Here is a 27612-nt window from a genome sequence, read left to right on the forward strand (position 1 = left end):
CCCACAGGTTAATCAGTGTCTTTTATTACTTCTTTATCTTTCACTTAAAAATCAAAGCTTTCTATTCAGTCAACCTGGATTACCACTATTCTGCCACAGAGATATGTACCCTTCTGCAATCACACAACAAACTCCCGTTATTTTCACTATTGTCACACATAAACTCCATATCATCCTCTATGTGATTCTATCACCCTTTCACTTATTAACCACATACTTTGCCTTAAACTCAGTTTTAATATTCTCTGATTTCTATGCATACCAAACCATTGACATTATCTAACTCTAAATCTTGAATAACACATCTTGCAATAGTTTTATAAATACTACTCCTTTTTCTTAATTTTATTGTACATATAATTGTTATATATTTACTCTTGCAAAAAATCCACCTATCCATAACTCTCCTTTTCTTTGCACATAGGTCTGGGTGTCACACCAACAGTGACGGTTATCTAGAGACAATGTTCACACTGGTGCTTGGCTAGCCCTGCACTGAATGCTTTTCCATAACACGTAGACACACACAGACACTCTCACACCTATGGCCAATTTACAGAATCCAATCCACTTATTGCATGTCTTTGGAATGTGGGAGGAAACCAGAGCACACGAAGAAAGCCTATGGGAACATAAGAAGGACATGCACACACTGCACAAAAAGCAACCCAATCAAGAATAAAACCAGAAAACCTCTTGCTGTGAGGTGAGAAGACTATCTGTTGCACAACTGTGCTGTCCTCCACTCTTACAAAAAATGTTTGTTTGAAAAAGGTATTTCCAATTTTGTCGTACATCTACGTTTGTCATATAGTAAGTCTTACAAATATGTTTTCTATGCATTTTATCTAAAAACTGGGCACTTTTGTCTCATGTTTATTTTGGAGATGTTCTCCCCTGGTTTCAACTGAAAATAGGCATCTAGTCCCATTCAGACATTCCTGGTAAACAAGAGTCATAAACAATTATTATTACCTACTATAAACTTTTCTATGAAAACAAAATCGCCACTGATTCTAAAGGCAGCCACAAAGCATTCTATAGCTATGTCTAGAATCTCAATAGCAACACTCAGATCTGCTCTGAGTTGCAGCACAATGACACTAAATATACAGAACCAACTGATATTGCCAACATCCTGGCAGATAGGTTCAGTGCTAAACTTACCCCCCCTCTCACACACTAAAGGACCCATCTTAATACCGGAAGAATGCAAAGTAGCTGTAATCACAGCTGCACAGGTAAAAACCTCACTCTCCAAAGCCAAGAACACAGCATCCATGGGACCTGAAAACATCCCAGGCTGCCTTCTACATGAACTACATGAACTACAGAATGAACTGGCACCCCACCTAAGTACCATGTTCAATCATAACCTCACCTCAGGCTTTGTGCCCATTGAATGGTGCACCACAATGGTTATCCTACTCCACAAAGGGAGGGGGCCACAACAGACCCCGGGAACTACCGCCCCATTAGCCTGATGAGCCTGGTCTAAAAGGCCATGGAATGTATCATCATGGAACTCATAAACAAAGACATTGGAGATCTCCTAACTCTGGACCCCACACAGTTCGGGTTTGTAAAAGGCAGATCATGTCTCCTAAACCTGATAGACTTCTTTCAAGTATTCACAAAAGCCATAGATGAGGGTAAGGTGGTTCACACAGCCTATCTAGATCTCGCCAAGGTGTTCAACACCATCCCCCACTCTGGAATTATAGATAAACTCACTAAACTAGGTATAAATCCCTATATCACAAGATGGATTGACAACTGGCTTAATGACAGAACCCACACTGTGAAAGTAGCAGACTCCAAATCAGACTTCAGACCAGTGACAAGTGGAGTACCACAAGGTTCAGTCCTGGGTCCACTCTTGTTTGGTATATACTTCTCTGAAGTACAGGCTAACACAGAAGGTCTTTGGCTAACTAAATTTGCAGATAACTGCAAACTAGGAGCCATAATCAAAACTCCTAACGATGTGGACATCCGACAAAAGGGCCTCACTGAGAGTCTCAAGCTCAATGCCAAAAAGTGCATTATCATCCCCTTTGGTAAAAACTCTGTACCCATGAACTACCACATAGGCGGTTGTCTACTTAACACTGAAAGTGTGATAAGAGACCTTGGGACATAGGTGGACGGTAGTCTCTCCTTTGATAATCGCATTGCCACAGTGGTCAGGAAATCCTTCTATGTGGCACAGCTCATCACAAAAGGTTTGTCATCCAGAAAAAAAGAGGTCATTGTTCCACTCTGCTCATCATTCATTAGACCCATTATAGAGTACAATGCCCCTTTTGGTATGTACCTCACAAGACATCTACAACAACTGGAAAGGCCACAAAAATACCTCACAAAGAGGATTACTGGCCTCAAACAGATGCCTTATGCAGACGGTCTCAAATAACTCCAGCTTTACTCCATCGCATATCACCTACTCAGAGGCAATCTCTGCCTAACATACAAAGCTATGTCAAACCCAGAGTTGTTGGACATGCTCCACTTAAAGAAATCCCAATCCCTCTGAGCTACATGCTCTAGGGACCTAAACCTTGTCACCACAATAAACAGAACATGCTGGAGGGATAGATTCCTGTCCCAGAGACTTCCCATACTCTGGAACAGACTACCTATCTATGTCAAACAGAGCTCCTCATTAGCATTCTTCAAGAAAAAACTTGATGATTGGATGGGTAACAGGAAATTCACCCCAGGGATCACTTCTGTGGCTCTGCTCGACAGGGGCACAGGAAAATTATTTTCTTGGGTGGCGAAAGCCAGGGTACCTTTTTGGCTAGGCTTGTACAGGCCCTAGGGCCGATAGCCTAGTACCTTCCTATGAACCTATACCGGGAAGAATCACTAACAGCATTCAACACCTGCTTATTTCTAAATATTTCTAAACACTGTATCTGTGTGATCCTTACTTGCACTTTCCAAACTTACTACATTAATGGGCTGTTGCCCACAACTCTGCATGTTCCTACTGTACTACCAAGGTCTTACACCATGAAGCAATTATTCAAAAAGAATAAAACATCACATTAATGTTAGTATGCACATCAATGCTAAATCAGACTATAATGTTCCAGTACATAATGATCTCTGTTATCAATATGCATGGTTTTCCTGAATATGACATCACTACACTCTATTGATATAGCATAGTATGGAAAACATATGGCAGTGTGTGGGAGCATTAGAAGAAAAAATAGATTCCCTCTCAAGGCTGTGAAGTCACCATAGTGACCTCTCAGCAGAAGCATCTTAATGCAGAGGATTACTTACAATTCTCTTTTTCACAGTACACTCACTGATTGCAGCTGTTGTATTAAAACTACACACTTATTAGATTGCATCCTGGAGGTATATAATTACTTCTCAGCACTGCAGCCACCTTTCAGCTTTGAGAGAGCATGCACATCTGGTACTATGTGGATAAGCCTTATTACCTATGCAAGCAATGCATTCTGCCAAGTACCGTGCACTAATTCCTTAAGTATAATAACCTCAGTCTATGTTCCAGGATTGCTGGAGAGAGGTGCTCCTTAAAACTGTACGTGGAGGGTGGGAATGTGTTCTAGATGAAAGAAACCAGTACACTTCATCCTTTGTCTGACTGCTCGATATGCAACAAAAGTACTTTAAAAGAAGCAACTACAGCCACTAGGGCACACTGCATGATTATATAAACTCATCACTTAAAATATAAAAACACAGAATTATTTGCTTTGGCAGATGTTAATCATACCTATCAACGCACCTGCTTTTCCTAGGCCATCCATAAATTTGGTTATAATTTTTGTGGTGTCTCTCCTGAAACTGCTGTGCCTTAATGGGGAAAGTTTGTAGAATACATTCAACAAATAATAACAATCATTTTAATTACAGACTTCTTTGATTAATCTTATTCTGTCAAGTTTCTAATTTAATACTACCAATATTTATATAGTGCCCCTAACCCTGAGAATCTAGCTCTGATTATTTCTGTCTTTGTTCCTGGTTCTAGCTTTATGAGATCTAGCTTCAGACAAAATTACTTTCTACAGCCTAAATAAAATGCTTTATTTTCTCCCAGGTATGCCCCTAAGGTTTTTTATTCCATATTTTATATATAATTTAGTTATTTGTCATTACCCTCTGCCACAGAAATGCACATAAAACCAGACATTCTTGGTGAAACTTGATGATAATCAACTAGACCTGCCTACTAGGAACAATGTTAAAACATCTGAGCTTGCTGCTCTTATAATACTGGCAGTAGATTTGTAAATTCTCTTAAAAATTCTTCTCTAGTCAAAGTAGCACATTCCTTTTTTTTAAATATTAAGCTGCTGTCAGTAGTTCATTTTAGAAATCATTTGCTACAAATAAAGAATATTAGCCACAAGATGTGGCATGCATTATGATGCTCTGTGGCCTAAGCAGGTACATTTTAACGGAGTCATTTCATGCAGAGATGCAAATACCAAGAATTGCCACCATGCAGCGGAGTTGCTTAAGAAGAAAAGATAAGACGTAATTCTGTTTTATAATAGCAATATTCTCTTTCTGTTGCATCTGATTTAACTGTTATGTTTTCATTTGCATGACCAGACCATGCCTGTGATAAGGTAACTCTGGGAGCACCAACAACTGAGAATATCCAGATTTTTGCCTTATATTTTTGGCCAGTTTCTCATAAAATTGTGGTTTTCTGGCAAATCGCTGAGGGCTAAAACCAGAAAATAATGGCAGAAATTTGAGTTTTAGACATCACATCCTTCAGAAAATGTATGCTAATGTAACACCTGTTAGTTTATCAACTTTATAAGTTTGCAAAAGTAATATTTAAAAAGTGTTCCTGTTTTTTTTTTTTTGGCTTTCACTACCCCCCCTCCATTATCTGTGGCTTTGTCCAGACTGTTGATCAAAGAATTAACAACGTATCCACCGGTGAACAGTTACCTTGATACTGCAGCTAATATCCTGAACAAGGGGTGACAAGATGTCGCCTTGTTTTTGCATATCTATTTTTTAATTAGTAAAGATCAAAATAAAAACCCATCCTCGCCATGCACTCTACTAAATAAAATTTAACCTGTAGTTTTTCATTGAAATGAACAGGTATTAGAACCTGGAAGTGAAACAGCATACTATTACATACACTTTGTACTGGGAAGGAAGCATATAATTTGATTATTTTTACATGAATGTAAATTTGCCTACATCACAAGTGATAATTCAATAAAGATGGAAAAAATGAATTATATGTAGGATGAAGATCCTAACAGTGTTATATTTCTTTAGAACACCAATTCTCTATTATCACTTGACTGTTTCCAGACATTTTTTGATGAAAACAACCTGGGTAGCAGTTACGACCTTGAGTAAATAAACTGTTTTGAAGTCGGTGGATAGGCAGCACAAGTGCTGAGCACTGAATATGTATCCCGAATATCTTGATAACTTGTGTGTCCTTCACAATTATATGCATTCCCAGCACATTTGTTTTAACTGGCATATTTAACTCATTAACACCTATGTGGTGTGGAATGCCACACCTCTAGAGTCTACACACATCTTGCATTCCAGAGCATTTTCTGAAAAATAAACTTACATGCATAAGCCAAATAAATGTAAATATTTTGTTTATGAAAGCTATTAAAGCTCTTCATAGTAATGTATTAGTAAGCAGTATTCTTTACATTGATAATAGTGCATTCATAGTCTTTTCATGAGTGCTGTAATATATTATAATGCACACAACCCTCACTTTTTTGTTAAAAGTCCTCAAACAGATTGTCATATCTTGGAAACTGTACTACCTAAACATACAATGGATATATAAAGTGTATGCATCCCTGTTAAAATGCCAGGTATTTGTGATATAAAAAAATGAGACCACAATAAATCATTACAAAACTTTTCAAACCTTTAATGTGACCTATAACCTCTACAATTCAATTGAAAAACAAATTTGTTAGGGGAAAAAATATAACAAACAAAAAAAAAAAACATACAATAAGCTGGTTGCATAAGTGTGCACACTCTTAAACTAACACTTTGTTGAAGCACCTTTTGATTTAATTACAACATTCAGTCTTCTTGGGTACTCACCTGCCATCGATTAAAGAGACTCTGATTAACCCCAAATAAAATTCAGCTCTTATAGTAGGATTTTCCTGACATTTAGTCAGTTGCCTGCTACAGCAAAAGCCATGGTTCACAGAGACCTTACAAAGCATCAAAGGGATCTCATTATTGAAAGATATCAGTCAGGAGAAGGGTACAAAAAAATTTCCACAGCATTGGATATACTATGAAAAGTACAGTTTTGTACCTACCATAAATGTAGATGTCCGAGAGGTATGCATCTGCAGTCCTATCATATGGGTTGTCCTGCCTCAGGCAGCCCTTCGGTCGGCCGGATTCCAAAGTCTGGGTCTGGCCTCGGCTGATGTCGCACTTCACCCGACGTCATAGCTGCTGTGAATTGGGTATAAAGGCATCAGCCGACGCCATTTTCCTCAGTGTTTCTTGCCCCAGATGCCAGGTGCCCTCTAGGAAGGCTAAATTTGGATAAATGCAAATGATTCCAAACAGTAGAGAGCAAACAATATAAACATGTATATACATATATACAAACAAATACACCATAATAGATTCCCCCAGCTAGCTACAAGATGGGCAAATACCCTAGGAGTACCACAGAGGGAAGGAGGGTGGGTAATCCTGACTGCAGATGCATACCTCTCGGACATCTACATTTATGGTAGGTACAAAACTGTACTATGTCCTTCAAGGATGCATCTGCAGTCCTAACATATGGGTAGAATACCATAGCCAAACTGGGGGAGGAGGCACTAAGATGATTATGGTGTAGCTAAGATCCCTTGCAAAACAGCAGTTGCAAAACCTGCTCGGGATCTGGAGTATAAAGGTAGATTATAATGCTTGGCAAATGTATGCACGGAGCTCCAAGTAGCAGCTTCTAAAATGTCTTTGGTAGCCACTCCTCATAGGAAAGCTGTAGTAGTGGCTGTAGCTCTTGTGGAGTGAGGTCTGATGTTTTTCTGGAGATGTCTTTCCATGAAAAGAGTAACAAAATCTAATGCAATTTCCTATCCATTTTGAGATTGTCTGTTTTGAAATTGCTCTTCCTTCCATTCCTGTTGCATATGCTACCAGAAGCCGGTCAGTTTTTCTGTTGGTCTTGGTTCTGTCCAGATAGTAGCGCAATTGCCTGTGCACATCCAAGGTATGTAGTAGTCTTTCCCCCCTGTTCTGTGGGTTGGGGAAGAATGTTGGTAGATGGATTGCTTGGTTCAATGATACCCTGGAGACCACTTTTGGCATAAAAGTAGGGTTAGTTCTCAAGGACACTCTATCCTGATGGAAGATAAGGAAGGGCTGTACTGCCATTAATGCCTGTAATTCAGAAACTCTTCTTGCTGAAGTGATTGCAAGCAGGAAAGCAGTTTTCCAAGATAAGAATTGTAATTCTGCTGTTGCTGCTGGTTCGAAAGGGGGAAGTGTTAACTTTTCCAACACAAAGTTAAGGTCCCATGTAGGCAATGGTGGCTTTCTTGGAGGCTTTACATTTTTAATTCCTCTCAGAAACTGCCTGAGTAGAGGATGAGAGAAGACTGGAGGATCCATATTGTATTCTGCTGAAATTGCTGATGCATGAATCTTAATGGAGGAGTAAGACAGGCCATTGTGGAAAAGTTCTGCTAAGTATTCCAGGATGTTAGCTATGTTTGCTAGTGATACATTTTCTCCTTTTGCTGCACTCCAAATGAGGTATCTTTTCCATTTGGCTGAATAAGTCTTCCTTGTGGAGGGTCTGCGAGCCTCCAGGATAATGTCTTTAACCCTCTGAGATAAATCTGGGTAATTTTGCTTTATGTAATATTCCAAGCAGCTAGCTGTAGTGTTTTCAAGTTTGGATGTAGGATCTTGTAGTTGTTCTGTGTTAGCAGTAAAGGAACTAGAGGTAGAGGCCATGCATGTGTCCGTGACATGCTCCTCAGTAGCGGGTACCAATGCTGCCTCGGCCACCAAAAAACTCCTCTGCAAACTCCGACCGACGTCTAAGTGTCCGTCGGTTGAAGGAAGCACAGGCTAGACAAGCTGATACGTCGTGGTCTGGGCCTAAGCAAGGAAGGCAGTAAGAGTGGAAATCCTTATGAGGTATTTGTTTCCCACAAGTTAAACAATTATTTACTTTTTCTGACATCGGCTGAGGCAAGAAAGAGTCCCCAATGGGGTACTTAGCTTTTTAGAAGTCTTCGGTAGTAGAAATCTCTGGATCTGACCGACCGGCACTTGCGAACAGCTTCTGCTTCGGGCACCGCGCGGCAAGAAAGACTGAGGAAAATGGCGTCGGCTGATGCCTTTATACCCAATTCACAGCAGCTATGACGTCGGATGAAGTGCGACATCAGCCGAGGCCAGACCCAGACTTTGGAATCCGGTCGACCGAAGGGCTGCCTGAGGCAGGACAACCCATATGTTAGGACTGCAGATGCATCCTTGAAGGACATCACAGTGAAGACATCAAAAAGTGGAGAAAACATGGGATAACAGTGATGTTGCAAAGAACTGGACATCCCTCCAAAATTGATGAAAATACAAGATAAAAACTGGTCAGGGAGGCTGTCAGGAGACCTACATCAACACTGAAGGAGCTGCAGGAATTTCTGGCAAGTACTGGTTGTGTATTACATGTGACAACAATCTCCCCTATTCTCCATATGTCTGGACTACGGGGTAGGGTTAAAGACGGAAGTCTTTTCTTACACAGACAAACATCCAGGCCTGGCTAAATTTTGCAAAACAGTACATCAAGTCTCCCAAAGGCATGTGGGAAAATGCGTTATGGTCTGATGAGATCAAGGTTTAACTTTTTGGCCACAATTCCAAAAGGTACTTTTGGTGCAAAAGCAACACTTTGCATCACCGAAAGAACACCATCCCCACGGTGAAGCATGGTGGTGGCAGTATCATGCTTTGGGGTTGCTTTTCTTCAGCTGGAACTGGGGCTTTAGTCAAGGTGAAGGGAATTATGAACAGTTCCAAATACCAGTCACTTTTGTCCCAAAACCTTCAGGCATCTGCTAGACATCACAAAAAGGTATCAGGTTTGCGCTTCTCCAGCTTTACATATATGACATCAAGGGAACAAAAATGAAATTAAATATAGGCATGAGGAACATCACAAACATGCCCACACTGCAATGTTGACTTTTGTATTGGCGCATGTTTTAAAGAGTAACCTACTAAAAAAACAGTACAGAAAACAAGACATGCCAGGCTATCTCAACATTCTCCTTCTGTTTTTCTAAGTGCTGTAAGCATTTGCATATGCATACATTTTTTCAGCTTAAGCTCAGATTAAGCTTCAAGTTTATTAAAGTACTTATCATCAAAGCACTATATGGTCAATAGTAAAATAAAAGCTTACAATAAAGAAGCAAAAGAAATTACACAATTCATATATTGATTTTTTTATAAATGTACTATTGCAAAAAGACAACTATCAGTAAATCTGTAATAAAGTAACCTTGCTCTGTACTGGAAGAACAGTGTGGTGAACTTAAGTGCTGTACTGAGCACCAACAAAATTCCTAAAGGTATAATGGCAGTATTAGGTGTACTTTATGTCCAGTTATCCAAGTGTCCCCAAAGATAATTCCTTGAATACCTGATTGGGATATAACATTTTATATACAGGTGCCAAACACAGGGTTTCACAGGCATTTCGCTATCACAGTGCAACCTTACTGAGTTGTTATTACATCACAAATTAAAGTCCTGTATATTTTATCATCGAAACAACATTGTTAGTCTCTGTAAATATGTCAAAGCCAAAACTGTATGTTAAAGAAAGCAATGTACTGCATTCAAAATCAGGATTAAGTTGTACTGAACTCACTAAGGGTGGAATGACGACCTTAATTACACTGTATTACTGAGTGTCCAAAGATAATTCTGTGAAAGTTATACCATGGACACTAAAGGGTTTCAGATACTAACTGTTATATATACACATGTAAAGGCGTTTCACTGGCAGAGTTTGACATGCTAAGTTAGACAATTTAGGTTAAAGGTACGTATATAACTTCTGCTCAAGTTGTGTGGAATCTGTCTAAATATTTATCTTCTGAGTTGCCATTGTATCAGAAGAAAAATGTATATATTCCAGCAGACAAAGCAACATTTATGTAAACAGAAAGCTGGCATCACCAAAACTCTATGAGCTAAGGGACTAACATGCCATTATCAAATTCAACACTGAGTTGCACTGAAATCCTTATAGGTAGAATATTAGACTTAAATGCAGGTTTGCAGCTGAGTATCCTATTATCATTGCCTGACAGTTTTGTAAAATAAAAAAGGCTAATCTCAAATGGGAACTGAATATGACCTTTTACACATAAGAACCAAATATAGAGTTTCACAGTCATTTCAGTATCACAGTCCAGTCCAGTACATTATGCTCTGTTTTTATTAAGGATGTATATACAGCTTTCTTAGGCTTGGCTATGTGGTACCTATCCAGATTATATCTTTACAGAACTGTCATTATATCAGAAGTAAAATTATTACATATTTCATTAGATAAGGCAATATTTCTGTAACCTCATATATGTCATGGTCAAAATTCCATGTGCAGGCAATGTACTGCAGTCAAAATCAGGACTAAGCTGTAGTGAAATCACCAAGGCTAGATTATAAGCCACAGGTACATCATGCACTTGAGTATCCAAAGATAATACTGTAAAAGTTATATCAGGAGCTCATACAGGGGATATAGATAGTAGCTCATAGACTTGGCATTTTGCTCTACTTGCCTGGCAAGTTGTGTTATTTCTGACTTCAATTTAGACACATATGACTTCTGCTCAGGCTGCAGTATGCAGCACCTGTCCAGAATATATCCTTGCATTGTATCAGATGCAACAATTCTACACATTTCACAAGATAAAATAAGATTTTTGTAACTGCAAATTTGACTTACCAAAAACCTTAATGTGTTGAGAGGAATTATTTGCTGATGTGAAACTGAACATTAAGCTGCACTGAAATTTTTACAGTTAAAACATTAGTTCTAGCTGTTCTGTAACTGAGCAGCCTACTGTCATTGCCTGAATTATTTGTAAGTCTTAATGGATGGTTAGACAAATTTCCCTTTACACACATGCATAGAATGTATAGTTTCACTTTCACTATTATAGTCTTGTCATGCTGCATTGTAATTATTTTCCATTAGGCAGGGCATATGATTTTCTGTTCAGGCTGGAGAATGGAACACACATCTATAATATATCTACCTCAACCTTCTCTCTCTCTCTTCCTTTTTTAAGTCACATACGCATTTGAGCTGTCATGGAAGTTAAATCTTCAATATTTCTCATGAACATGGAAGGTTTTTGTTACTGGATTTATGACTAAGATTATATGCATAATTTAATACATGGAATTACCAATGAGATGCATTTTATAACAGAAGGTCATCACAAAATAATCTGAATTTCTTTATAGAATATTTGAAATGGTTTCAGAGATATGGTCCTATATTTTTAGGTTTCAGGCATAAAAAAACCTTCTTCAGTGCATTACAAATCACTAATGAAAAACATGCTGGATATATAGAGGGTCATCATCACATGACCAGTAGCCCATTGGTCATATGACATACACATAAAAAATTTTTTAGAACAATAAGGTGGTTTAAAATACATACATCATTAAGTCCTGGTACTTGATCTGCCTCTAGAATGGATAATTAGGCTAGAGGCAGATCAAGTACCAGGACTTAATGATGTTGTTACTCTAAAACCTGTTCTTAAATATTTACAACACACTAAGTTAAAGTAATATGTGTATTGTAATGTTTTAATATGTATTTTAAACCACCTTATTGTTCTAAAAAAAATTTTATGTGTATGTCATATGACCAATGGGCTGCTGGTCATGTGATGATGACCCTCTATATATCCAGCATGTTTTTCATTAGTGATTTGTAATGCACTGAAGAAGGGTTTTTTATGCCTGAAAGCTTTGCTGTATTTTTTGCTGTGTTTTCATAAAGTGATTTCTCCAGCTTGCGTATGTTTTTTTGACCTATATTTTTAGGTATCAGAATTAGTCTTATACAAGCATTGGATTATCTGTTTTTATCATTCATTTCACAAAGCAGGCATAGCTGATATTCATTTCAGTCTGACATACTCAGAATATATGTATATCTCAGTCATATCATTAAGTGAATTTTATGAAATGAGAACCAAAAATGTTTTTCCTCAGAAAGAATTGATATTTTCTGTAATTTTATGTGTTATATCAAAACACACATAGTTTACTTAATCTGGCAGAAATGCACATAATTAGGATTCTGCTGCCTGTTTTCTTTAATTGTTATTAATTCATATATACAGCAAAAGGCTAGCTATCCAAATATTTTCACCTAAAAATGTAATAACATTATACTGAAGGAGTTGGGAGATATTCCACATGATTCATAGATTTGTCACCAAAAGTTCTATCTGGGCAATGCCAGTGAACCTAACAGAGAAGTGATGATATTTAGCAATTCAGATACATGATAAAACCAAAATGAGCAGCATTTCATTAGTGGTTTATTATCAAGTCTGAAGTGACTACTAATGCAATTACAGTTAGCGCACTAGTTTTCCTCCCAGGCACCTAATAATATACATTCACACACACACACACACACACACACACACACACACACACACACACACACACACACACACACACACACACACACACACACACACACACACACACACACACACACACACACACACACACACACACACACACACACACACACACACACACACACACACACACAGATGGCTTCTCAGTAATTACCCCTGTGATGCTAACACTTCACGTCTGCCACACAAAGTAATTGATGCATGCCATCAAAAGACAGTGTACAATTTTTTTCACCATGCACTCCACATAGTGTGATAGAGATATTCTTTGAATTATTCCTGACACTTTTTTTATGTTGGTTAAATGTCCATAGCTAATCTGCATTAGCCATGTCCCTAGACTGCCGCATTTGTATGTGACCTTTGTCAGCAATACCACTGTCACACTACAGACTAGTGCCTTCAGACCACTGTGGCATTCACTTCTCTGAATTATACAGGTATAACATACTGTGCGATATTGCTGAGAATAGGTCTGTACAGTGTGTTATGAATTTCTGAAACCCATCTCTTGTCACTTATAGGTAAGGGCGAAGTTGGATCAAAATGTCCTTTTGAAATTTATAAACTGCAAAATCTTCAAGACAGTCAGCTACAAACAAAAAAAAATCTTCTATCAGTTCTCTTTAAGGTAGCATGAATAAAAGCTCTAAAAATTTGTACAAGTCAAGAAAGAGTATGTACTTTTAAATAAAAGTGATAGATTATTATTTTTATATGTTGAGAAACAAACTATTCCAATGACCTTCAAATCAGAATTCAGAACATTGCTGCTGCTTTGCCTTTGAGGGAAGGAACACAATTTACAACTATGTTATAGATCATTTTGCAAAAATAATGAAAACAGTATGTAGTTTGGGGACAGCCCTCTGGAAATGGATAGTAGTACAGCAAATAATGCACCTGGGTAATGTAAGCAGTTTTTGATAAAAATGAAGAAAATGTGCTTTTTATAATAAAGTTACAGGAGTTTTATAATCTGTTTTACTAATGAAAATTGCTACAGTTATTTGCTAATATTCAGTGCTGAGTTCTTACCTTTGTCCTTCCCAGTTCAAACTGGAAAACATTAGGACTCGTAGCTTGGGCAAATACAGCAGGAAACAGTTTTGTACTTGGTTCAACCTAAAGGCAGTTAAAAATAAAATGATATTGTTAAACAATCTTAACCAAAATGGCTTCTGCCATCATAAATTGTTAAGTACTGCTGAATTCATATCACTAATATCATCACTAATGGAAGAATGTGAACTCAGCACAGCATGCAGAAATTGTCTCAGACAAAATCCACAATTTTAGCATAGGAAACATTAGCTTTGAGAATAGATATGCATACTTTGTTTATAAAGCAGATTGTTGAAAAAATGTATTACAACAGTCATTCAGTTTATCAAACTTCTAATAAAAAGAGTTTCTGAAGTCCATTGGCAGCATAAAATGTTGGACAATAAAATAATTTACATTACTGCCTTAAACATACAACAGATTTTTAAAATTTAAAGAGTCCATTTAAACAGGTCTTTTCAGAGTTGTTGTCAGTGGTATGTAAAATGCCAAATTGAGTATGGATAAAATACAGAAAGAATGAAAAATTTCAGCAGCCAGTACTGTCCACATGGCTGTCTTCATATATATGTTCAGTTAAACTATAGGGAAGCTGTTGAGTTAAGCAAACACTTTAACAGGAGGTATCCATGTTAAATTCTCTGACCCATAACTGTGAGTCCCAAAATGGAAAAACTGAATGTGTTGTAAAGATGTTGTAAAGAGATCACATGACTACGGACATGTTCTTGTAGGACCTTGACCTAAGATTATATAACTTGGGACTCTTGTCTTACTATCTCTGCTGCCACAGCTCCTTAATGTCAAACCATAATATTGTATCCTGTGAAAAGAAACTCAGGTACAGGAAGTATCCCATTATTTTCCCCTCTCCCCTTCCTGTCCATCTCCTGTACAGGTTATCCTTTCTTGTTCTAACTTTATGTGTTAGCAAGAAGCACAGCTTTCAGGAAAAGCTGTGCATTGCCTGAATGTAGTGCACTGCATCAGTGTAGGAGAAGAGTTCTGCCTGGAAATTTTTGAAAAGAATAATGTTAAGCTAGAATTATTAGTATCATCAATGACTTCTTACAAATCCAGCATTATGGTGAGTATGATAAAATTTGTTCTTTCAGTTAAGAATTCTAAGATAAATTGCACCACTTTCCAGTATGTTGTATGCCTTTAACGTGCGGAGTTTCTTCAAAGTCCACCGTTCTGTGGGTGGACATGGATCAATTTCTTTACCTTGAGTACTTTTTTCAGGATGAATTTATATCTTCCAAATGTTTCCTTCTCAGTGTCAGAACAACATATAAAGCAGCTCCAATTTTCCCATTCTGTTGGCCACCCTCTATTACATGTACTGCCATTGTCTTTTTGTTTGCCTTTCTTTACTCTGTAATGCAACTATAAAATGGTTTACTTCACTTTTCAAATGGACTAGTGCTCTCTTGTCCTTAGTCTAGACTCTTCCTCCAGCTTTAATTTGTACTGTTGTCTGTCTCATGTAGTCTGTGTCCTCATACTCCTTAATGCTTCTTTCTGATCTTTAATAAAGCTTTATTTGAAAACCAACATTTTTTATATCTTCTTTTAATTTGGAAGTTAGTTTCAGTCTGAGTTCTGCTACATCCCTAATGGCAGTTCTTATGTATCCCACAAAACAAGCAAGTTACTCTGAAGGAAGGGTTGCTGTCCCAGCTGAATACCTCTTCTCCGGGAATGAAAAACCATGCCACTTTGTTTAACAGCTAAAGCAGACCAAAGCTATGGCCATTATGATGGGATCATTTTCTGCAACTGCTATCCCTGGATGAGACAGTATCCCTTAAGTAGTGTAAAAACAAACTATTATGCATACTCAGACCAAGGAATTGTTCAGTTTGCTTGCACGTTTACCAAGAAGGCTAAATAATTATCCAAAAGAATGAATACTTTAGTGGAAAAATGGAAGTAGTAACTGGTTACCTACAGGAAAAAGACCACAACCTCTAAAATAAAAAAAGGTCATCAATATCTCTTAGCTGCCCATCTCCAAAATGTGGAACACTTAATAATAACTTCAGCTACAATCACAGCATGGTTAAAATGTAGTATTTTACACTCAAAATTTTATTTTGAGGAATTAATATTATTCAGAATTGTTTGATATGGATATTTGTTTAAAACGTCTTAATGAACAGCTGACAGACTCTTTCAATGTGCAGCAGCTTGAAATGTTGAAATTAAGACCTAGAATGAGGGGTAATTCTCATAATTAGGCACAGTTTTGAGGTTTCATCTGATCTCTTTTTTTGTCTGCTGGTCACGAAGCTGCGCAGCTATGGGGTAGCTATCTAACCTTTCTCTAAAAAAATATATGAACACTGTATGCTACTTTATTTTTTATCTAACATTTAACAGGTTAGGTAAACTACTTCAAGGACACTTTTTAGCCACAATCTAGGCCAGAGATGCCAGACAATACAACTAAATATATAAAAGAATTTGCATAGACAATAACACAGTTGTTCATAGGTTCATAGATTAGTACTAAGCTAACTGCCCTTGCGAGCCATTTTAAGCCTAGCCAGTTATCCCTTGTGAGACTCAAACCCTGCACCTTGTGTTTGAAAGGCAAACACCTTAACCATTAGGCCACCCTAATTTTTCATTCAGGAACAGATCATTTTGAAGTTTTAGGTAAGTACAGTTCATTTCTGACAGAGCAAATTAGTTTAGAGTTCAATCCCAAAGAAGCTACTAGACTTCAAAAGCACACTGAAAGTTTTGTTCATTGACAGCTAAATGATATATATTTTTTACACATTGTTTATTCTACAAGTTTTGCTTTGAGGTCCACTAAGTAGTTAAGATACATGAGCTCATGGGATTCTCCATGGGAGCTATACATTTATTCATTCACTATTCATTTGTTTGGTTCTCTTTTTGCATGCCTTTTGCTGGAAATGTCAACAGTTTACTTTTTCTCTTTGCATGTTAGTTTCCACAGATCACTCCAACATAATGTTATATAAACTTAACTAATAAATAATGCCCAAAGCTCTTTCTGATTTTACCTTTATGAGAGTATTCTCTAAAAGGGTGGCACATAAATCCCAGCATATAATGTCTGAATAGTTACTAAGAAAGGAAACAAACATTACCTGTTTGTGTATATCACACACAAACCCATTACTACTCATAGAGCATTTCAGTAATTTCTGATATACTAAACTATTTGAGATGAATATTAGCACAGTACCAGAATACATTTATGATAAGGTTCTGTAAAGATCCCAGAACCTCTTGCCTAGGCAGTGTCACATCATATTTCTTATTGCTGTATTTGGCCACAAGATGTAAAGCAAAAAAATAGTTTGCAAATGTGTTTTATTTCTCTTACTAGCTGTGCAATATTTGCTTATCACACACACACACACACACACACACACACACACACACACACACACACACACACACACACACACACACACACACTTTTCATTGGAAAGGGTGAGTTTCATCAGTCTGTTTTTCCATTTTTATATATTTAAAATAGGTCTACTTCATTTGACCTAACTTCCAATTGCCCGACACCCATTTGCCCGAGACCAAATGACCGTAATTTCATTTGACCGACAATTATTATTGGCAAGAAAATGGGATATGCCCTCTTCCCCACTGTAGTGCGACCCTGGAGTTAGAATATATAGTTGGGGGGGTGTTATATTGTTTAATTTTGCTTTAATATTGCTTAGTAAAACAAAAGTAATATCTATGGCTTTACTTAGAAATCACAAATTGTCAGAATACCAAAGATGAAATTATCGAGACTAGAAGGTCGAATACACTACTTCCTGAAAGTTTAGAATATCGAATCTTAGAATGCAAAAATGTAGATTTTCTTCATGTTTCACTGCTGCAGTCATTATATTTGGGTTATCTGCTTGCAGTAGCCCTCAGTTGGCCTGATTAACAAAGTCTTGGGTCCTGCGTCGGTTGCTGTTCCTTCTTCCATTACATCAGGTCGTCAGGGGTATAAAGCATGCAGCCGACACCATTACAAAAGTCTTTCTTGCCGTGCAGTGCCAGAAGCAGAAGCAATTCACAAGTGCCAGTCGACCGACTCCTGAAATTTTCATTTTCGAGTTTTAGAACCGAAGTCTTCAACTAAAGCTAAGTACCCCGTTGGGGAAACTTTTTCTTGCTCCTTACCAATATCAGTAAAAGTTAATAATTGCATTACTTTTGGAAAGCAAATACCTCACAAAGATTTTTATTCATACTGTATTCCTTGCCTAGGCCCTGACCACGACGTACCTTACTGTCGGTTTTGTGCCTTATTTAATCAGCGCACTATCCATCGTCAGTATATTTTCGCCTCTAAATATTTTGGTTCTCGGTTTAATTATCCAGAAATTTCGTCAGTTAGCCATCCAACTACCGGTATTCCAAAAAAACGCAAAGATAAAGACAGAGACAGGCCCCCTAGGCTCAAAGCTGCCGATGGCGCTTCTCCTAACCAGTCGCCAGTTCGCCATTACTCAGTGAGGCACTTTTGCAGCCCCTGATACCCACTTCTTCTGATTCGCAGGCCTCTACTGAGACCCATTCGGAGTCCGGTATGCTGCAATATGCTTCAATTGTGGAACCTGCGGATGTCTCTACCTTGGATGGGTCCAGAGCCGCTGTGCAGGCACTGGCTTCTGAGGGTGTATTCAGGCCTATGGACTTGCATATTAAACCAATGCCTCCTTCTTCATTTAGGCCTAAATCTCGAATCATGCCTAAGAAACAGACACCCAGGCTGCATGCTCAGGCCTCTATGCCTAAAAAACAAATGATAAGACTGGCTGAAGATCTTATAACTCTAATCAGGGGAAGCCAACCTCCCCCTTCTAACAGACCTAGGACTGAAGTTGTTTATGAATCTTCTGACCAGGATTCTGATTTCTCTGATTCTTCTGATGGTCTGGATTTACCCTTATCTACTTATGAGGATTCTGATGAGAACGACTCTATTCCCTCTGCTTCCCCTCCAGAGGATTTTTCTTTTGGTGAAACCTTGCATACTCTAAGGGAGCAGTTCCACTGGGAAAGCCAGGATTTTTCTGATTCAAAAAAGAGACTTAGGGATTTCTTACTCCTGCCTCAGCATAGGCCTTTAGCTATATCTCCTGTACTAGACATTGTTGATGATGTCTTTTTGGAATCCAGTTTGGCCCCTGATTCTTTGCCTCCTGCTCCAAGAAAAATTGACAGATATTACAGGGTTCCTGATTCACACAAGTTCCTTTTTAAAAATCCTATTGCGGATCCAGAGACTATCTCACATGGACCCAAGGGCATTAAGGCTTCTACTGCTAAAAATCCTACCTCTTCTGATAGAGACTCCAGGGCACTGGATAGATGGGGTAAGAAGGTTTACACTTCTGCAACCTTGGCCATTAGGGCTTTAAACTGCCAGTTTCATATGTTAAAGTATCAACAACATGTTATTGGATTGATGTTGATTCCTGACTGTGCTGAAAATAAAGAATTACAGGATTTAATGCATTTTGCTGAAGAGGTTGGAAAACATACAATGTGGATTTGATTCATTAGAGGCCTCTTGCAGGGCTGTGGTTACTGGGTCTGTGCTCAGGAGGCATGCTTGGCTTAAGGAGCAATCTTTGCCTAATCATGTTAAAGCTAAACTGTTGGATGCTCCCTTAAATCAGGACCGCCTGTTTGGCAACAAAGCTGAAGAAGTTCTTAAAAAGATGGAAGACAAAGCTAAGTCTTTGCAAAATGTTAAAGATTTCTAACAAGTTCAGCCTCGGAGATTTAGTAGGCATTGGGCCTCTAAGAATTGGTGCTTTCCAGCTCTTTCCAGGTCTTTACAATCCAAACCCAGACACAGCAGAAACCCCAGGTTTCAGTCCCAAGGGACACACAAGACTAAGCAGTGGGGGGTTTCCACATCCAAATATGGGAGTAGTAAGACTCCCCCTTATGGAAAACGGTCTCAATGACTTGCTTTTAAAACTTCAAAGCACTTCCCAACTGAATGCTCATTTAGGCGGAAAGATTGGTCTGCAGGCTAAAAACTGGGAACTCATTACCCAGGACAAATGGGTTTTAAATATAGTGTCCCAAGGATACAGATTTCACTTCCACATGTTCCCAACACCAGGCAGGTGGCCATATCTACCCCCAAATCAATGGGCAGAGGCCCAAAATCATGTACTCTCTCTCTTAAGCATGGGGACTATTCAGTTGATACCAGAAGAGGAAAAGGGACAAGGTTTCTATTTGAGACTTTTCCTGGTACCCAGAAAAGACAACACATGGAGTCCTATCCTGGACCTCTCTACTCTAAACACCTATTTAGTGATTCCAAAATTCAAGATGCTGACTCTTCACCAGCTACTTCCTATGCTAGGCAAAGATGCATGGTTGGCAACACTAGACTTAAAAGAAGCATACCTGCACATCCCTATCAGGGAATCTTGCAGAAGATACCTATGCTTCAAAGCAGGCTACATGCACTATCAGTTCTCTGCACTGCCCTTTGGCTTATCTACTGTGCCCAGGGTATTCACAAAGTGCCTAGCTCCAGTCACTGCATTTTGCAGGCAAAGAAATATTCAAATATACCCATACCTGGACGACTGAGTAATTCAGGCAGAAAGCCCGGACATACTTTTGAATCATCTGGCCTTTGTTCAAAGGGTGCTGACTTGTCTGGGGTACACCATAAATGAAAAGAAATCACACCTGGTACCCTGTCAACAAATTATATTCCTGGAAGCAAGCTTGAATACAACTTCCCAGATGGCTTTCCTCACGCCAGAGATACGGATTCATTTGACAACCTACTTCAAACAAGTAGCCACAAAAACCCAGTTATCTGCAAGGCAAATACTGCAAGTCTTGGTGTTCATGGCCTCATGCATTCTTCTTATTTCATATGCAAGGCTGCATATGAGGAAACTACAATGGTATCTCAAAAGCTTATGGGGTCAACATTCTCAGGATCTAGAAGCAATGATTCCTATCATGCGTTGCCTATGCCTAGAGTTCCTTTGGTGGGCAGAGGCCTGCCACCAAAACAGGGGACTACCATTCACACTACCTCCTACCGCCCAAACCATAACAACAGATGCATCAGACTATGCATGGGGGCTCACCCGGCAGGGAAGTGTATTCAGGGCAAATGGAACCCAAGTCAAATGCACCTGCACATAAATCAAAAGGAAATATTAGTTGTACAGAATGTTCTGACAGCCTTCAAGGACCATATTCTTCCAGGACAACTAATGGTAAAGATGGACAACACCACTGTCATGTGGTACATAAACAAGTAGGGGGGGGTACACATTCTTACCCCCTCTGCAGACTAGCCATGGCATTATGGAACACAGCCCTGAGCTATCAAGTGAATCTACAAGCTCAATTCTTGACAGGAAAACTAAATACATTGGCAGATGGACTAAGCAGAAACCTCATGGACCCACACGAGTGGAAACTGGAACCAAGGATTTTCAACATGTTGACAAGCAAATGGGGGAGCTCAGATATAGACCTGATTGCCTCCCCATAGAATTATCAACTGGACAACTTTTGCACAAGGATTCCCCACAAGCTGGCTTGGAAAGTGGATGCTCTATCCTTCAACTGGAAAAAACTATCAGTTTATGCCTTTCCTCCTCTGCCTCTGCTCTCCAAGGTACTACTAAAGATCAAACGGGACAAGCCAAGGACAATTTTAATTGCCCCAGACTGGCCATGACAACACTGGTACCCCCTCTTGCTCAGTGTGTCACACTTGGCCCCATGACACCTGCCACAGACCCCTTCTCTGTTGTCTCAGCAGGAGAACCAGATTCTGCACCCTCAGCTGCAAACCCTGAACCTAGCAGCCTGGCTAATTACCTAATCTCTCCTTTACTACCCCTCAGTAAATCAGTGATGAATATCATTTTAGAGGCAAGGAGGCCTAGTACTAGAAAATCTTATGCTGCAAAATGGAAAAGATTTTGTGCCTGGAATCTATCTCAAGGGGTGAGCACAGCAGTGCCCAATTTACCTCAGATTCTACAATACTTGACTAAGATGCTTCATAAGGGCTTGTCCTTTTCCGCCATCAAAATTCATGCCTCAACCATTTCAGCTCATTATAGCACAGAGCCTTCCCTTGTCTCTCACCCACTGCTCAAGCAGTTCCTCAGAGAGGCCAAAAATTTAAGGCCACCCAGGAGAGCTCCAACTCCAGCCTGGGACCTTAACTTTGTCTTGCAGAAACTCACTCTTACTCCTTTTGAGCCAGCTGCTACTGCAGATTTAAAATTCCTTTCTTGGAAAACAGCTTTCCTTTTAGCAATCACTTCAGCAAGAAGGGTATCTGAATTACAGGCCCTTATGGCAGTGGAGCCTTTCATCATCTTTCATGCAGACAGGGTGTCTCTCAGAACCAACCCCTCCTTCATGCCTAAGGTGATATCCAGTGTGGCTCTTAATCAGTCTATTTATTTGCCTACCTTCTTTTCTAACCCACAGAACAAAGGGGAATGGATACTGCACTCCTTAGGTGTGCACAGACACTACAGATTCTACTTGGACAGGACTAAACCTCAAAGAAAATCTGAACAACTGCTGGTGGCATTTGCTGCAGGGACAGAGGGGAAAGCTATTTCAAAGCAAACTATTTCAAAATGGATAGGCCACTGCATTCATTTCTGCTATAAGCACCATGGTAAACCTATCCCACAGGGCATCAGACCCCATTCAACCAGGGCTGCATCTACCTCTACAGCCTTCCGCAGGGGTGTCCCTACCAGGGACATCCTAGAAGCTGCTACCTGGATTTCTGTACATACTTTCACCAAGCATTATCATTCACCAATTTTAAATCCAGAGCTGGCTTTGCCACTACAGTCTTGCAGGGCCTTATAGCTGGTCCTAATTCTATTTAAATTCCTCCTCCCAACCTTAGCTTTGGGAATCTACCCAAATGTAATGACTGCAACTGCAAAACATGAAGAACATAGTACTGTTTTGTACACTTTTTAGACTCGGTCTGAAACTCCGAATTCGAAAAATTTCAGAACGCCGAACGGCACTTGCAACGCTGCTTCTGCATCGGACCATGCGGCAAAAAAGACTGAGGATATGACGTCGGTTATGCGCATTTGTACCCTGACGTCCTGATGTCAGTCTTAAGCACCTTGACCGACGTCAGCCTAATACTTTGATATTCGGGCCGACCGAGGACAGCGGACTACCCAAGTGTAAGGACTGCAGCAATGTGAGATGAAGAACATCATAGTACTGTTTTGTACACTTACCATAAATGTAGATGTTCGAGTGTATTGACTGTTGCAGTCCTCGTACCATCCCTCCAGCCCCCTTTCTTCTTTTGGTTTTACCTCAACTCTTCCTTTCTATGCTAAAAAGCTTTTTGATGTATTTGCTTTTTTGTTGGCAGTATATCTTTGTAATTATAGATTTAATTGCTTCCCATTGGTGGGCACCTGACATCTGGGGCAAGAAAAACTGATGTAATGGTGTCAGCTGCATGTTTTATACCCCTGACGACCTGATGTCATGGAAGAAGGGACAGCAACTGACGCAGGACCCAAGATTTTGTTAATCAGGCCGAATGAGGGCTACTGCAAGCAGGTAACCCAAATGTAATGACTGCAACAGTGAATACAACTGAACATCTACATTTATGGTAAGTGTACACCCACTTAGTTTGGTTTTATGTTGTCTGGTTTTGTTTTACATTATTTGGTAAAAGCCATCTAGGCTGTGCCCCCAACACCCCCCCCTTAATATATATACTAACACCAGGATTGCACTACAGTGTGGAAAAAGACATACACCTTTGAATTGTCTTAGAGTACTACTTATCAGTGGAATGAGGTTTAGGTGAAATGAACTTTAGGTGATTTGGTCTCAGTGAAATGAGTTTAGGTGAAATGAGTTTTAGGTGAAGTGATACGTACATATAATATATATATATATATATATATATATATATATATATATATATATATATAAAATATATATATACATATATATATATATATATATATATATATATACACATACACAGTGGATATAAAAAAGTTTACAGACACCTGTTAAAATCCTAGGTTTTTTTGATATAAAAAATTGAGACCACAATAACTCATTTCAAAACTTTTTCCACCTTTAATGTAACCTATAACCTGTGCAATTCAATTGAAAAACAAACAAATCTGTTAGGGAAAAAATAAAAAATGTACAATACGCTGGTTGCAGAAGTGTGAACACCTTTAAACTAATACTTTGTTGAAGCACCTTTTGATTTAATTACAGCATTCAGTCTTCTTGGGTACACACCTGCCATCACCTGCCATCAATTAAAGAGACTCTTATTAACCCCAAATACAACAATCTAAAGACCTTACGATCATCACATAAACTTCTTGTAAAAAAACAACAGGGCTGGGGACTCTCTTTTCTCTAATACTGTTGGAAAATCCTGGAACCTTCTTCCTAACGAACTTTCCTCTCTTCCCTCCATATCACTCTTTAAAACCAAACTGAAACTTTTCCTCAGAACACACTGGTTTTGCCCCTGTACTAAACCTGACTGATCAACTAGCTCTTCTTACTTGGTTCAACCTATCCTCCTCTTCTCAGCAATCAAGTTCCTTTTCTTAATAATAACTTACATTGTCCTTCTATACTATTACTTACATCTTCAGGATGTCATTAAGGAGACTACTTTTGCTAATATATTGTATAATTCCAGCTCCTACTTTTTCTTTATGACTACTTGTATACTAATATATTGTATAATTCAGCTGCCATCTTTTTCTTTATGATGTATTGCAACTACATGTTGTATTGTACTAATTGTATCTGTATATTTTGCACTGTTATGAACGAATGACATCTTTGATTATTTTCTGTACTGCACCTGCAATGTTCATTGTATACATTAATTTTTGTATATTTGATTTTGTTTGTTTCCTCAGAGCTTATCTCCCCGGGCCTCTACTGAAAATGGACATGTAACCAGTTAGACTAGCCCGGTCAACAAATGTAAAATAAATAAATAATAAAATAAATAAATAAATAACGTTCAGCTGTCCTAGTAGGATTTTCCTGACATTTAGTCAGTTGCCTGCTACAGCAAAAGCCATGGTTCACAGAGAGCTTACAAAGCATCAAAGGGATCTCATTGTTGAAAGGTATCAGTCAGGAGAAGGGTACAAAAAAATTTCCACAGCATTGCATATACCATGGAACACAGTGAACGCAGTCATCAAAAAGTGGAAAATATATGGGACAACAGTGACATTGGAAAGAACTGGACATCCCTCCAAAATTGATAAAAAGACAAGACGAAAACTGGTCAGGGAGGCTGCCAAGAGATGCACAGCAACAATGAAGCAGCTGCGGGAATTTCTGGCAAGTACTGGTTTTGTACTACATGTGACAACAATCCCCCATATTCTCCATATGTCTGGACTATGGGGTAAGGTTGCAAGAAAAAAGCCTTTTCTTACACAGAAAAACATACAGGCCTGACTAAAATTTGCAAAACAGTACATCAAATCTCCCAAAAGCATGTGGGAAAATAAGTAAAGTAAATAATGTGGGAAGAAATAGCCAGGGAATTGTTATGGCTAGGCTTGTATAGGCCCTAGGGCTGATAGCCTAGTACCAACCTATGAACCTATGAACCTATGAACCTATGAAAATGTGTTACAGTCTGATGAGACAAAGTTTGAACTTTTTGGCCACAATTCCAAAAGGTATGTTTGGTGCAAAAACAACACTTTGTATCAAAAAAAGAACACCATCCCCATGGTGAAGCATGGTGGTGGCAGTATCATGCTTTGGGCTTGCTTTTCTTCAGCTGGAACTGGGGCTTTAGTCAAGGTGGAGGGAATTATGAACAGTACCAAATAGCAGTCACTTTTGATCCAAAACCTTCAGGTGTCTGCTAGAAAGCTAAAGATGAAGAGAAATTTCACCTTTCAACATGACAATGACCCCAAGCGCACTTCCAAATCAACAAAAGAATGGCTTCACTTGAAGAAAATTAAAGTTTGAAATGGCCCAGCCAGAGCCCAGACCTAAATCCAATAGAAAATCTTTGGGGTGACCTGAAGAGGGCTGTGCATAAGAGATGCCCTTGCATTCTGACAGATTTGGAGCACTTTTTCAAGGAAGAGTGGGCAAATACTGCCAAGTCAAGGTGTGCCATGCTGATATACTCTTACCTAAGAAGACTGAATGCTGTAATTAAATCATAAGGTGCTTCAACAAAGTATTAGTTTAAGGGTGTGCACACACACAACAAAGTATTAGTTTATGGTGTGCACACTTAAACAACCAGTATATTGTAGATTTTTTATATGTTTTACAGTAACAGATTTGTTTGTTTTTCAATTAAACTGTACAGGTTATAAGTCACATTAAAGGTGGGAAAATCTCGCGACCCCTTTTTCCTGAAAGTGCATTTTTACGAAAATGCACTTTCTGCAAAAGCAAATAAGTGAAACACACACACACACGCATATGCATACACATACACACACACACACACACACACATACACACACACACACAAAAAAACATAAAGTACAGTTTTGTACCTACCATAAACGTAGATGTCCGATAGATATGCAACTGCAGTCATAACATATGGGTTGTCCTGCCTCAGGCAGCCATCGGTCGGCCGGATTCCAAAGTCTGGGTCCGACGTCGGCTGATGTCGCATTTCTCTCCGACGTCAGAGCGGCTGGAGTATATAACCATCAGCCGACGCCATCTTCTTCAGTGTTTCTTGCCCCAGATGCCAGGTGTCCTCCAAGGAAGGCTGTAATCAAATTGGAAGACAAAAATAGGTTTCCAGACAATAAATAAGCAATAAACAGATACACCATAACAGATATCCCCAGCTAAGGATAACAGGGAGAGGAGTGGACCCAAGGCATAGAGGGGAAGGAGGGAGGGAAAACCCGACTGCAGTTGCATATCTATCGGACATCTACATTTATGGTAGGTACAAAACTGTACTATGTCCTTTAAGAATGCAACTGCAGTCATAACATATGGGTTGAATACCATAGCTTAGCTGGAGGAGGTGGTATGCTCTAAGAAAAGGATGATGTACAGTGGCGGATCCAGGAATTTGCAAAGGGGGGGCGCGGTCTGGTTAATTGACTACTGGGTGAAAGCGGGAAAGTGGGACACTGGGTTTGGTGGTTGTGCAAATATTACCTTAAGAAGCTCTGACATTACGTGTGGAAAGACATCAATTTAAATTCAGTTGCACATGATTATGCTGTGGATATGGTAGTAAAAATAGGTAATTCCTGTACAGGTAGTACAAGTATTTTCAATGCATGCCTGGAAAAGATGAACACTTTAGGTTCATGGAGGGTAGTAGCTCAGCATGACAAAACAAAAAACTACTGGTCTGAAGAATAATATTTTTACATCTGTGAACCTATTAAGTAGGACAGATCCTGGTTACTAATAAAATAATACTTTTACTAAAAATGCTCAACTTCTGTGCTATACACAAGAAGATAAAAGAATCTTGACCCTCTCTAGTTTTGCTGTCAGCATCCTATGTAGGGCTGAGTCATACGCTTGCCAAAAATGAGTTTACTGGCTCTCCTCTGTTAATTAGTCCTGTATCCTTGTTACCGGATCAGGTTTGGCTGACAACTCTCTGGGCAAGAACTCATGCTGATTGTCATCTTGGAGACTATTTTCCTCCAGAAATGCTAAAAGCTTTCCCTTCCCTTTCCTTCCTACAGTAGAGCTGTACAGAAAGCCATGAAGA

At 39.0% G+C, this 27612-nt stretch overlaps 1 protein-coding gene across 1 annotated transcript in view; it reads right to left on the reverse strand.

The window, feature by feature from the left end:
• RYR2 (ryanodine receptor 2) overlaps positions 1 to 27612 on the reverse strand; it is a 6224161-nt gene that overhangs the window by 2894392 nt on the left and 3302157 nt on the right. Inside the window, exon 35 of the mRNA XM_044059048.1 lies at positions 13782 to 13868. Within this exon, the coding sequence (XP_043914983.1) occupies positions 13782 to 13868 (87 nt within the window). The remainder of the gene's footprint in view (positions 1 to 13781; positions 13869 to 27612) is intronic.

This window comes from Protopterus annectens, chromosome 1.part2, assembly GCF_019279795.1.
Source record: "Protopterus annectens isolate FY-2018-M chromosome 1.part2, PAN1.0, whole genome shotgun sequence".
Taxonomy (NCBI): domain Eukaryota; kingdom Metazoa; phylum Chordata; order Ceratodontiformes; family Protopteridae; genus Protopterus; species Protopterus annectens.